This window comes from Aquila chrysaetos, chromosome 15 (assembly GCF_900496995.4).
Source record: "Aquila chrysaetos chrysaetos chromosome 15, bAquChr1.4, whole genome shotgun sequence".
NCBI classification, from domain to species: Eukaryota; Metazoa; Chordata; class Aves; order Accipitriformes; family Accipitridae; genus Aquila; species Aquila chrysaetos.
In genome coordinates, this window is record NC_044018.1 from 21802961 (window position 1) to 21815561 (window position 12601).

At 38.9% G+C, this 12601-nt stretch overlaps 1 protein-coding gene across 1 annotated transcript in view; it reads left to right on the forward strand.

Annotated features, from left to right (window-relative positions):
* SH3YL1 (SH3 and SYLF domain containing 1) overlaps positions 1-12601 on the forward strand; it is a 52637-nt gene that overhangs the window by 729 nt on the left and 39307 nt on the right. Inside the window, exon 2 of the mRNA XM_030036844.1 lies at positions 11584-11694. Coding sequence (XP_029892704.1) covers positions 11584-11694 — 111 coding nt within the window. The remainder of the gene's footprint in view (positions 1-11583; positions 11695-12601) is intronic.

Sequence of the window (12601 nt, forward strand, 5' to 3'; positions counted from 1 at the left end):
GGCCAGGACTGGATTCCTCTGTTGCTTTTAAGACTTGTTTGTCTTGTCTTTCAGTCAAAACGCAGCACTTTGGAGGTTAAATAAAAATGCCAGTTTCTAAATTTTGTGCCAGATCTGTGACTTTCAAATGAAAGTAGTGACTGACTAACTGTTATAACCTGAAAAGCTTATACAACATATTTTCTGCGGAATGGAACAAATAGCGTGCAGCCTTTTATGCAGCTTCATATGCTGGTCTGCGTATGTCACTGTTTTTATAAATGCAGTTGTGCAATTGCATTTTTTAATATCTATTTATTTTACTTTGCAATGGAAATGGTTGGTACTCAGAAGGATTGATTCTCTCTCCAGCGTTCCCCTCCTTGTGCACTGCAGCACTCTGCTGTCGCACAGGTCTGCTTGCAGGTGTCAGGAGTGCAAGGTGGTGAAGCCAGAAAGGGGCCATGGCACTGCTCAGTTACCAAACGTGGCCTCGGCGAAGGAGAGAAGGGCGAGATGAGTCAGTTGTTTAATTCTTGCCTGTAGCTCTGCCATGTTATATAACCTGAGCAGTGTAGAGTGCCTTTACTCCTGTTTTCTATCAAGTGGAGTGCCTTGAGGTGTCAGTATAGGAAGTAGATTCACCGCCACCTTTATATGCATTTGTGGTCGGGAAAGTGAGGCTGTGCATAGAAGTGGGTGGTTTGAAAGACCATTCTGGAGTTGGTATTTGTGTGTGTCTGTGTTACATGTAGGTACATGCCTAGCTCTAACTTTGAGATGGAAGTATTTCATGTTTCCCTGTCTTGGGGAGCGGAGTGGGAAGGGTTGTTGTCTTAAGGGTTGTTCTATGTTCTCAGCCCTCAGTAGTGGAGGAGAATTACAGTCTGTACCTTTTTCAGTTAATGTCAACTTCATACCTTTGAAATGAACTCTAACGGAATTCACTGTTGTTTGTCTTGTATCGTGGTTTCTCACCACTAAGAATTACTATTTCTGATGTGAAAGTTCTATGTTTTGGGGTTTTTTTAAACATCCATTACATTGTTGTAAAAGTCTGTAATGCAAGGCTGCTATGAAGAGTAGGCTGTACGGCTTAGTGGTAGAGAAACACTGTTGTGAACAAGACAATCTAAGAGCTTAGGTACAACTAGGGCTCTTCAAACTCTTGATTAATAAATATCAAGTACTTACACTTCTTTTTTAAAATGTTTATTCCCTTTAGTTTGAAGAAATGTTTCTTGTGTGATTAATTGTAGAAATTAATTCATTGTGGAAATTAGTAACTTAGATTAGATGCATGCACATAGGGAATTGGAACATCTATGAAATGGGGAAATGAGAGGGTCAGAATGATAGTGACAGCTTTACTGATAGAGGTGTTAAATATTTTCTGCAAGAAATGGCTGTAGCCTATTTTGTTAAGGTACTCAAATATTTTTTTCATGTGTCATTGTAGCCTACGGGGCTATTGTATAGTGCACATTGGGGTTGTAGTCTGTTACATTTTTTGCTCTCTCTATGCTTCTGTCCCTGTCGAGAAGATAAACAAGATGTTTTTTAGGATTTTTTTCTGAAAAGCACAGCTTTGTTTTAGTTAAAGCTTTCTTGTGCAAAGGTTAATGTACTTGTCTACCTGCTTGGATTGCCTTGAAGTGTATTTTTGCAATTAAAATAGAGTTAGCAAGCCAAAGTTGGGTTTCCCTTTGAGATTTTCCCCTTACCTCCCATGTCTAAATTTCACGTATCGTACCAACTGTGGTATTAACATGAGGAGAGACAGGCAGAACTGAATTCCTAGCTCTGATTTAGCTTCGGTCACACTGCTTATCTTGCTTGGTGGGCAGCACCCAACCCCTTTGGTACCAACTGTTTACACATCAAACATATTACAATAAGTGTATATGAAAGACTTGCTAAAAGGGTTTCAGATAGACAGTTTCCCAGGGCTTGGGTGGCAGGGTGGATAGGTGGGGTGGTGTTTTGAGCAAGAGCCTGCAATTCTCGTAGTACAAATTCTTGGAAGAGTTCACTGGTTAGCCTCAGACAACCCCCAGGGTAACTGTGCCTTTGGTGCTTGTTGTAGAGCATACCACTGTCTCTATAGGCTTGAAAATACTGTTTTCTGACTATCTTTGTACAAACTGAGTGATTTCTTTCCCATGCACCTTGTGTTTATTCTCTCTCCTAGTGCAAAGGCTACAACTCAGTTGTAGAACTGTGGACTCGGGATTTAAGCATACTTGTAATTGCTAAAAGTTACAAGGATTTTTGAAGACTTTTAGCTACAGATGTTCCATTGCTCTGCCTCCAGTGCAGTTGAACAGATGTCTGATATGCTTTTTGGAACAAATCCTCTGATTCAGCTGTGCCTCAGGCAGTTAGCGACTGTCTTCACATGCCACAGTTCCTTAGAAATAAGGAGGCATCACCTAGTTGAAACGTCTTGCATATACAAAGGGAACACATTTTTCTTCAAAGTGCGTTGTTCACCTATGTCAGTATCATTTTACCCTCATGTATTCCAGCTTTCATCAGAAAGTTCATCTTTCTAGGAGATGAGAGAAAATTCAGCATCTCAAATTAGAATTTCCTCCAAGCTGACTTCCGTACAAAAACTGCTGGGAACCCAACTCATCAAATGCTTTTGATAATGTGGGTGGCTCTGTGTGTTACAGGTGTTTGGTTTTTTTTAATTCCTTGACTTTTCTCAAGGAAATAGTTAATTCCAAGTGGGATTGAGGACTGATATCCCATTAAGTTACCAAGCGATACACTTTGCATTTGGATTAGTTAAGTCCTTTCCTCTTTGTTGAGAAAAGTAATAAAAAAATGTGCACACAATGTAACTGTGGGCATGGGGGCTTTTGCATGTTGTGGAGTTTTTTTAGCATTAACAAAATGGATATTCCATACGAAAAATATTGAGCTCCCATGGTCTAGAAGTGCATGCATAATCAGTAGTAAAATCTGAAAAGGCAGCTTGTCAACACTAGCAGCTGACCCAAAACGTTGTATGTTTTTGGACACTATACATGGCAATATTCACACTGACATAGCTAACAGGCATAAATACTTTTACCACATTTCATATAATTCAGTTTATTCAGATTAAATAATTCTGACGTGCAGAGGCTAAGCTTATTTTTGGATGTGTTATTTTACGTACTTACTGCATATCAAATAAATTTTGCTTTGCTTTCAGAAGGGTCATTGGCTAACATCTCGGTTTGTATCTCTGTAAGCTTGAGTTTACAAAATCCCTCTGCTTAGGGGACAACAGCCTAAAAACTTGACAAGGAAGGAGAAGTTTTCTACTTTAAATAAGTCACAGCAGAAAGCCCTAAACCAAAGTTAGGTGCAAAGAGCAATTTGCCTTGGAATATGGGCTAGTAGTAAAAGTAGTATATGTCCAGGTTGGGAGTGAGGCAGTATCCCTCTCCAGGTTCAGAGTTACCACAATTACATGCTTCCAGTAATCCTGGCTTGCTTTGATTTATCTTCAGAGGTATTTTAATTTCCATAACTCATAGTAATATATTTTAAAAAAACCCCAAACCAAAAAACACAGGCTTACAGAGATGAGAACAAACAAGGAAATTTGCGCTCTATCTCCATTAGTTCATTTCTGTCAATGGAAGGGCTTCTATGTTCAAAGTGGTTCTTTTTTGAATAAAGACTTGTGATTCTGTAGGTTTTGGTTTGACTTCATGCTGTGTATTTGCATACCAAAATCCAAATGTAGATGGCTGGGTTTCTCATTGTTGTTGTCTGACTTCCTAGCTGTCTTGGAATAAAGATACAGATACAATGCAAGATTCCAAACAGGTTTTCAGAAGCACTAATCTTTAAAATGGCATTTGTCATTCCCACCCCCCCCCCCCCCCCCCCAAATTACTGTGGTTTAAATATATAAATATATATATGTAATTTTGGAAATGTAAGCTTCATAAATTCAAGAATGATTTCTTATTATAGCCCTCTCCCCAATTCAGTTAAAAAAAAAAATCTTCAAAATACTGTAAATATCTTAGCTTTATGTAATGATAGAAATGTCTGTGAGATTTTTCCTCTTTGAGAAATATAACTGTTGGGCTATTTTCCTTTTAGAGAAGGTGCTGTCTTCTGTTATGTGACATTCTTTTTTCATATTTGAGTTCTTGAAGGCTGCATTTAGTTGTAACTTGAGTATGCTCACGAGTTTTTTCCTGTGCACAGGCTGTCATTGGCAGCTGGCTTTAGCAGGTTATTGCAGGTGAAACAAGAAGAAACAGGCTGGTTTTAATATGGATAAGGGGAGGGGAGGTAATTTTCAGCTTTATTTTTAAGCACCATTTCACTTCCTTCCAATGCAGTGTTTGGGAGGAAAAATCTGATTGTTCTTATATTTCCATCTGTCCTAGGTAAACCTTAAAATACTTCCAACTCCTTGTCTTCTGTATGCTGAAGGCTACAGGTTCTGCGGACCTTTCTGCTCTGTTTTCCCTCCCCCACCACTACCAGCACCAGCTTAATACAGTACCATCCAGTAAACTTCTTGTTATCCAGGGTGGGGAAGAAGGAAAGAGTAGTTATATTAATTCACAGTACAAAAACCTTTAGGGTTGTGAAAGCACACGTTTGAGTATTCCAGTGCAGCTCAGCTGCCACTCTGCAAGGCCATGTATTTCCTGCTGCAGTACTTGTACCCTGACATAACTCTTACTATCTCTGACATAGCACTAACTACTCGCACCAAGCTTGTTGAGGAACAGTACTGCGTGAAAGTTGGTAAAATTTCAGGAATCCAAGTGATGAGGAACATGGTAGAAATAGATGAGATTAGTATAAGGCTTCAGTATACAGAGAGACCCTGTTTTCTCCTTTTCAACTTTGCTTCCATTGCCTTACGCTGATGTATTTTCTGTTGTCTTCTGTCTCCCTTGCTGTTCTCCAGGTGCCTATGGCAGAATTGTACAACATAGATAATTGGCATGAACCTCCCTGTCAATAATTGCTACTTTGTCATTCCCTGCTACTACTTTCCTAGACTTCTTTTTGCCATGCCATTAGTGCTTTCAGGATGATCAAAGTGTTGCATTCTGAGGCTTGCCTCTTTCATGCTCCTTGGAGTCTCAAGGAAAAAATATCTACTTGTTGCTATGGGCTCCAAAACCAGGAGTAAGGAGCTCAGGCTCTGACAGCAGAAGTCTGCTGGGTTTCAACTAAAGGGCATGGTTATTGCCTTTATTTTATTCCATCCTTTTCCTCCAGGTTCCTTTTCAACTTCTGCCACTGTTTCCTTGGACTCCACAGATCTTTTCCTGACATCTCATTGACCTGACTGCTTTGCTGTCTGCCATTGGCTTCAAGTGTTGGAAGTAGTAAATGGAGGGAGACTGATGGAGACATGTTTAACATAGTCTGCTGCTTGTCATCCGCTGCTCTGTATCGCTTCGCTTTTTCTTGGATTAGGCAAAATGCTTACGATGCACGTCTTGCACGCTGTTCTAGGAATTTCAAATACCAGATGAATCCGAAGGCTGGAGCTGGCTACCACAGTACCACAATGTTACACATTTGTGAAACCAAAATTACATTCATCTCTTTAATTGTAATGCTGAATTGAAATCTCTTGTTTAGGCTCTTTTCCAACACTGCACTGTCTTGCTTTTCAGGTTTCTCTTTCCCATTAGATGCTCTTCTTTAACCTTTCTTGACTATGCTAGTTCTCATGTTTATGAAAGTTCTCAATCATAATTTTGAATGTTCTCTGTTCATACAAGCTTTTTAGCATTGGTGTTGCTGCTATAACCATGGGTATTTGCAAATCAGCTATGCTTTAATGTATTCTTGTGCTGTTTCTGAACTTTTTAGTGAAGTGTAAGTGAAGACTGAATTACTGTCTGAGGCTGGTAGAATGTGTTTGCCGTTGTTTTTTCTTCTTTTTGTAACCAGAAAAACCCCAAAACCACCTTCTACCAAATACTTCAAAGCTCATACATACACGGACAGCATATGTATGAAATCTGCATGTGAGACTTTGTCTCCACTTTAGCAGCAATCTTCTTTGAAACTGTACTTTTGATGTTCAGGTTCTCATAACACCACCGTGCTTTATTTCATGTGTTCATATTCAGCAGAATTTTGATTATATCAGAATTACTTACAGCTTTTAAGTAAAAAGGCTTTATTTATTCTTTATTACACCTTGCTTAGATAATTTCACCAAATGTTCAGCCAACACATTATTACTGTTAGTCAGAATGTAAATTAAAGGCTGACGCACTTGCCTCATCAGCTTACAAATTAAGCAGTTAATCAATTTTGGTGTGATATTCCCCCATGGGGTTTGTGTTGCTGACTCACATATGCTCAATATCTTCTTCTTTCAACAACAAGCAGGAGTGCAAATGAAGCTTGCTCCCAGCTGGGCATTCGCTGGTCATGGCATTCCAAATCCATCAGTCAGTATATCCTCCTGATAGATATTATTGTCTTATTGCTCCTGGTTACCTCTTCCCTGAGCATTACTTGAATACAAAACAGACAATTATATATGCATACTTAAAAGCTAATAGTGAAGACAGTGCTACAGGATTATTCCTTATGTTACTGAAGGAGTAAAGTGAACATGGAACTTCTGCTTATTTCTAAATATTTCATGCAGTATTTTTATTAAAACACAGATATTTCTATAACATCTGTTCAATAGACTTCCAATATTAAATCAGTTTTTAAGAAAATAATTTTTCAGTTCAAATCCTAAGGTAAGCTTGAGAGGGAGGAGGACAATTTGATAGGTGAACAGAGGTTTAAACCATTTTTGATGTCACGGAAATCCCACTTATGGTTTTGTCTGTTTATACAGTGATTAAAATAAGTAGAAACAGGATTTTGTCCCTAACCTTCACTACAATTTTTAGTCATTTTATTTGTATCGTATTTTGGGACAGATACCACCATTTCATAGTGCAAACATCCATGTACGTCTTTTTCTTTAAAAAAAAAAAAGTAAATAACTAGTTTTGAATTGTCTTTGACATATTTGTGCAATTTTCCACTTACTAGTTTTTTTACTGAAAAAGCATTATGTTCTTTGCCTTTGGACAAAGTTTTACAAAACCGATCGAAAATTTAATAGTAAGAGTGAGGCCTCACCCGTGCTATATAGCTAACCATTAAACTTTGCCTTTTTAGTGTTGATCGTTGTCTGTGTCCCTGTTTAATTGAATACTGTCAATAAAATCTTGAGTGTGGCATAGCCTAAGAGGGAGAGCCAAACCTCCCCCTTTCCTCAGTGATAAAACTATTAGATTTCCTTGCCATGGCTCTAGCAATTTTAGCAGAATGGGAGTCCAGCCAGGCGTTATCAAGCATCATATTATATATAATTAAGGTTAGGGTGTAGGCTTGTTGTTTGGGTTTTTTTTAAACAAGTCATCAGTTCCTCAAGACCCCTGTAGGCATCCTGCCCAGTTCCTTAGTATCTGTGTAACATTATGGAACTAAATAAAGGAACTCAAAATGAGCCACAATGGAAAGAATCATGTGATAGCCACTTCGAGTAACTGTGTTGGTTTGCAGCAATGGAAGTGTTTGATCAGTTGGCTTGTTGATCCTGTCCATTGTTACTAAAACCTTTCTGTGCCATGTTCACTTGCCAATTAAAGTCACTTTAATTTTCATACCTGCTGCTGACTAAATTAAAATCTGGATGTAAGTCATCTTAACTTGCAACCCTTCTCTACAAGATGTAGCTTTGAGCTCTTCAGTTGGCAGTGCGTTTAACCTCTTCCTTTTTTAATTCCCTCTGCCCCGTTCTGTATCTCTACTGTGCTTTAGAAATATCACCCATTTCTTAGTCCACTTCTGAAAGCACACAAATCTGGCTCCATGCACAGTAACTGGCAGAATGTTGTTGTCAAATCCTCCTGCTGTTTCTTAGTCCAGAAAAATCCTCCACTGCTTCAGTCTGTGGCAGGAAGGGAAAAAGCAAGGGACAATGGAAGTGTGAATTCCTGCAGATACCCAGGGGATGCAGAATGCAGAAGCAATGTTGAGGTAGGAAACAAATAATACAGGGAGAAAGTGAAGTTTCTGCTGTTATTTTGAGGATGGGAAGTTAGGTTATTCTCCTGCTTATTGTTGCAATGTACAGCTAGATGAGTAATCTCTCTCCATCTCCCCTATTCCCTGGTAATAAAGGAATCCCACACCATGTGGCACAAAAATTACCCTTTTAGAGGGGCTGGACTGGAAATACGTAATTTTTGGTTTGCTCAAGTAATGCTGTTTTTCTGTGCAAAGTTTGCTTTTTGGAATATATGTTTAGAATCATAGTACAGATGAATCACAGAACCATAGAATAGTTTGGGTTGGAAGGGACCTTTAAAGGTCATCTAGTCCAACCTCCCTGCAATGACCAGGGACATCTTCAACTAGATCAGGTTGCTCAGAGCTCTGTACAGCCTCACCTTGAATGTTTCCAGGGATGGGACATCTATCACCTCTGTGGACAACCTGTTTGTAAAAACACCATCGTCATCATAAAAAATTTCTTCCTAATTTCTTCCTAAATAGCAACACCAGGATAAAAATAAGCCAGGTAGGAAAATCATGGAGTCATCCTAGGTATCTTGTGAAACTTTCAAAGTAACCACTGAAAAGGGTTACTTTGACATCTTCCCTCTTGCCCCAAGGTGTGACCAAAACCTGATTTTGAAACCAATTATGTACTAAGAGTTAAAGGGACAGTGACGCAGTAACAGTATTACTTTTGCTGGCTCATGAAGTTCAGCTTTGGATTGTCTTCAATTAAATAGTAACTCCTACGTGCACATAAACATGCACACCCTGTTTTCTGGTAACCATCGAATCTTTCTGAAGCAATTCTGAATCTGAAAATGTGTATGAAAACTATAAAGTGGTGGGGGTTTTTTGGTTGTTTTTTTTTTTTTTTTTTTTTCACTCATCTCTTCCTGTTTGTAGACTTCTAGGTCTCTAGACTTATAAAATATCTTAAGTGAAATCTTACATATAAAAGTGTTCACCTGGTTATGCAAATGGACATGCACTGTGTGTTACAATATTAATTATTAATTATAAGTTATACAATCTGAAAGTGTGTATTATTCATGCCTTCTTCAGAAGAACAGTGATGCAATATGCTTTTTGTGACTGCCTCAATGTATCTCCATACAAAAGCAAAAATCTTCCTGTTTTTCTCTTACAACATGCTCATAGTGTTTCCCCTTTGACCTTGAAAATGCAATGTCAAGTACAAACAACAGAAGTAATGGAGACATTTGCTCCAGCCAAGTTTGTTAATCTACCAAAAGCAATTGTCTGTTAATGTTTTGTTTGGGCTACACTGGCCTCTCTTTGCGCTCTGTCCGTGTAGCTAGGTTCCAGCCTGGTCAACCAAGGAAGAAACCTGTGTTCAAAACTCCTGCAAGCTGGCTTACAATTTTAGTGCCATAACAGTCAGAGAAAATTGCACATGCCAATAGCTTTTTCTGAAGGTCCTGAGCTCTTAAGAGTTTAGAGCTTCACCTTTCCCTGTCCTTTCACACATGGGGACTTGGCCATCATCTTAACTTTCTGAAAACAGAAGAGATGATTAGGAGAGAGAATTAGTATGTCTTCTCTCTGTTACCGCAATGCGGTTTAGAGTCTGTTGCATTCTATGCATCTATTTCCTTCTGTTCCCAGAGAGGCCAATATTTCTGAAGAACCTTATGATGTCTGCTGTCACTTCAAACTCTCCAAAGTTATACCTGCTGCATTTTCACCAAAGCCAAATGTGGCTACAAGCTTTCACATGGGGAAGATAGTTCAGAGACTCAGCTGTCAAAATTTCTGTTTTTCTGGGAATCTTCCTTCTCGCTTGGAGAACGTACTAGAGGAATATACTTAACTTTGAAAAGTAGAGATGTAATTCTTATTCTAGTCAATGGAGGCTGGACAGAAACTTGGCTGACTTGCCACTAGGCATTTCACTTAGTCTGAGCTCAATTGCTTTCCAAGCTTCATTGATTTAATCTCAAAATGTATTTAGTCCTCACCTTCATGCTTTTGGGTGGGAATGTTGTTCAGAGTGAAGATGTAAATGAATGTTCAGGGAACACCAGTTAAAAAACTAGGCCACTTTTGACTGAAAGTTGTTTCTCCGTGCACGGTCCTTTCTATGCTTTTGTGAATTTAAGAACAGTGGAATTTTATGGAAATACTGTTATTAGTTCTTTTCAGAGACAAGACGCGAGGCTGAATGCGTCTTTGGCCTGACAACATATTCATGTATTACTGGGACAATTTGTTGCTGGTAAGATTGGAAATGGTAGGTGTTGATATATCCAGGCAGGAAAACAAGAATAATTTAAGTGATAGCTTTGAGGGGTTTTAGTAGCTGTAAGAATTAAGACTAACTCATATCTTTCTATCTGCACTAGGGCCTCTTTTTGCAAATCTACAGGTGAAACATTAGTATTCATACATAAAGTGGTATGTATAGTGTTGCAGAATCTTAACAAGATACTTGATTCTGTTCAGTAGTGATTAATGACAGCAGATCAGGTAGATCTAAATGGAATCATCACTATTCTGTAGAATTTATGATCTCGTGGATTTGGGGGGTAAATTTCAAGATTTTTTGTGTTTGCTACTGTAGTCTACACCTTTATAAAGCAAACATAATCTATCCCTAATGCCTGCTTTTGTCCTCAGTTGAAATCTACGGAGGTGCGTATGTTGAATCGCATTGCAGAGAAAATATTGATAAGCCCTTCAACAGGAAGTAGATTTCTAAGGGAAATTTCTTGGTCTGAAACAGAATTTTGTTCACTTTCAGAACATGCTGCAAATTTAGCTCTGTAAGAGAAATCTCCTGAAGAAATGTTATGCTTTTAGTGTTCATTGGTCAACAGTTGCCGGTTTGAAGGACAGCAGACTTGATGGTGGTACAGAGAAGAGCAATTAGAGTGATCAGAGTGATGGAGCGATTACCTTGAGGAGAGCCTAAGAAGGCTGGGACTCCTGAAGAAGTGGAGAAGGCTGGGGGGCTCTGGCTATTTATAAAAGCATGAAGGTAGTGGATAAGTTGAATGCAGTAGTTGTTCACCAGAATTCATACGACTTGAACTAGCAGGCATTCACTGTAACTAGTAGATTACTTTTAAAGAAATACTTGATCTATTTTAGTAGCAGGTAGTGAACTGCTGCTGCAGGAGTTCTGGAGGCAAAGAGTATCAGCAGGTTTGAAAAGGTATTAGACAAATTCATATGCAACAAGCCCATAAATACATAGTGACAGGAATAACTGAGGATGTATCTCCAACATCCTTGCTGTTACCAGTGTGGATTCTGAGGAAGTACAAGGCGAACAGATTGTGGAGAAGAACCAGGCTTGTGTGTTCTTCCTAAGTGGTGTCTTCTGTTACAGCCATCAGAGACAAAATGTGGGTTCGATGCAGAAGATAATTTCTTATATTTGTTGTTTCCGGTTTGTTTGGTTTACTCTTTATTTGTAAAGAATCACTTTTCCCATACAAATCACTGTTTGATTTTTATATGAGCTATCCTGAACTGTCCATAGATATAATTTCTTATTTCTTTCATGTTTTACAGTGAATAACCCCATACCTTCCAACCTGAAGTCAGAAGCTAAAAAGGCAGCTAAAATATTACGGGAATTTACAGAAATAACTTCCAGAAATGGACCTGATAAAATCATACCTCGTGAGTAAAGAAAATGTTTTGATTCAGCTAAAACCTCCAACACTCCCCTGTGTTGCAGTCATGCTCTCTTTACCAATTCCCTCTGTTTTCACTGACCATAACTTAGAGAGGAATGAAGATCTGGGGTGCCATAACTTTTGTGAAAACGGTTTGGAAGTAAAGGGGTTCAGTTTGTATCCTAGGCAGACATTACTTACTGGGAGAGCTCTTTTGCATGTTTGCAACCACAGGGTATCTGCACAAGGCAGCTTCCCTCTGGGGTGGATGGACTGTCTCATGCTCACCCTGTGAATGTCAGTTCTTAAGGGAGAACCTGGAATAGTAGCTCTAGTTCTTGAATATCTGTGTTTAATTAGAATTAGCTACATGAAAATAAGTTGAAGGAAGAGATCAGGGTGCATTTCTCCTTTGATACTGATTAAGCACTCTTATTTGCTGCTGTCCTCTTTATTTTTGCAATTGTTATTCTGTGTTTCTCCTAGTGTCTTCCTTCATCTGGTGTTGCTGGTTGGGGCTTTGAATTTATAACTATTATGTTCCAGAAGGTCTGTAATAAGACTTGCAGGATGATGACACTTTATTTGCCACAAACACTGCCTAATGATATAAGCCGATTAGGCTGCTGTGTGTCACTCTGATCTAAATTCAGACTCCTGTCCTCCAAAAATCTGTAGAGACGTGGATATCAACTATTCACCACCTCTTTAACTTGCTAAGGGTACTCACACACAATGTTCGTGGCAATAAGCAAACTAATTCTGTACAAGCTAACTGGGATAGGTGAAGCAGTTGTGACAGTATAGAGATTGGCACAGGCTAATGTGACCTGTAACTAGCTTTGTGGTTGACTGTGGAGTGGAGGTGTCATTATCAGTTCAGCTTTTTTGCTATTTTCTTCAAGCTTTTG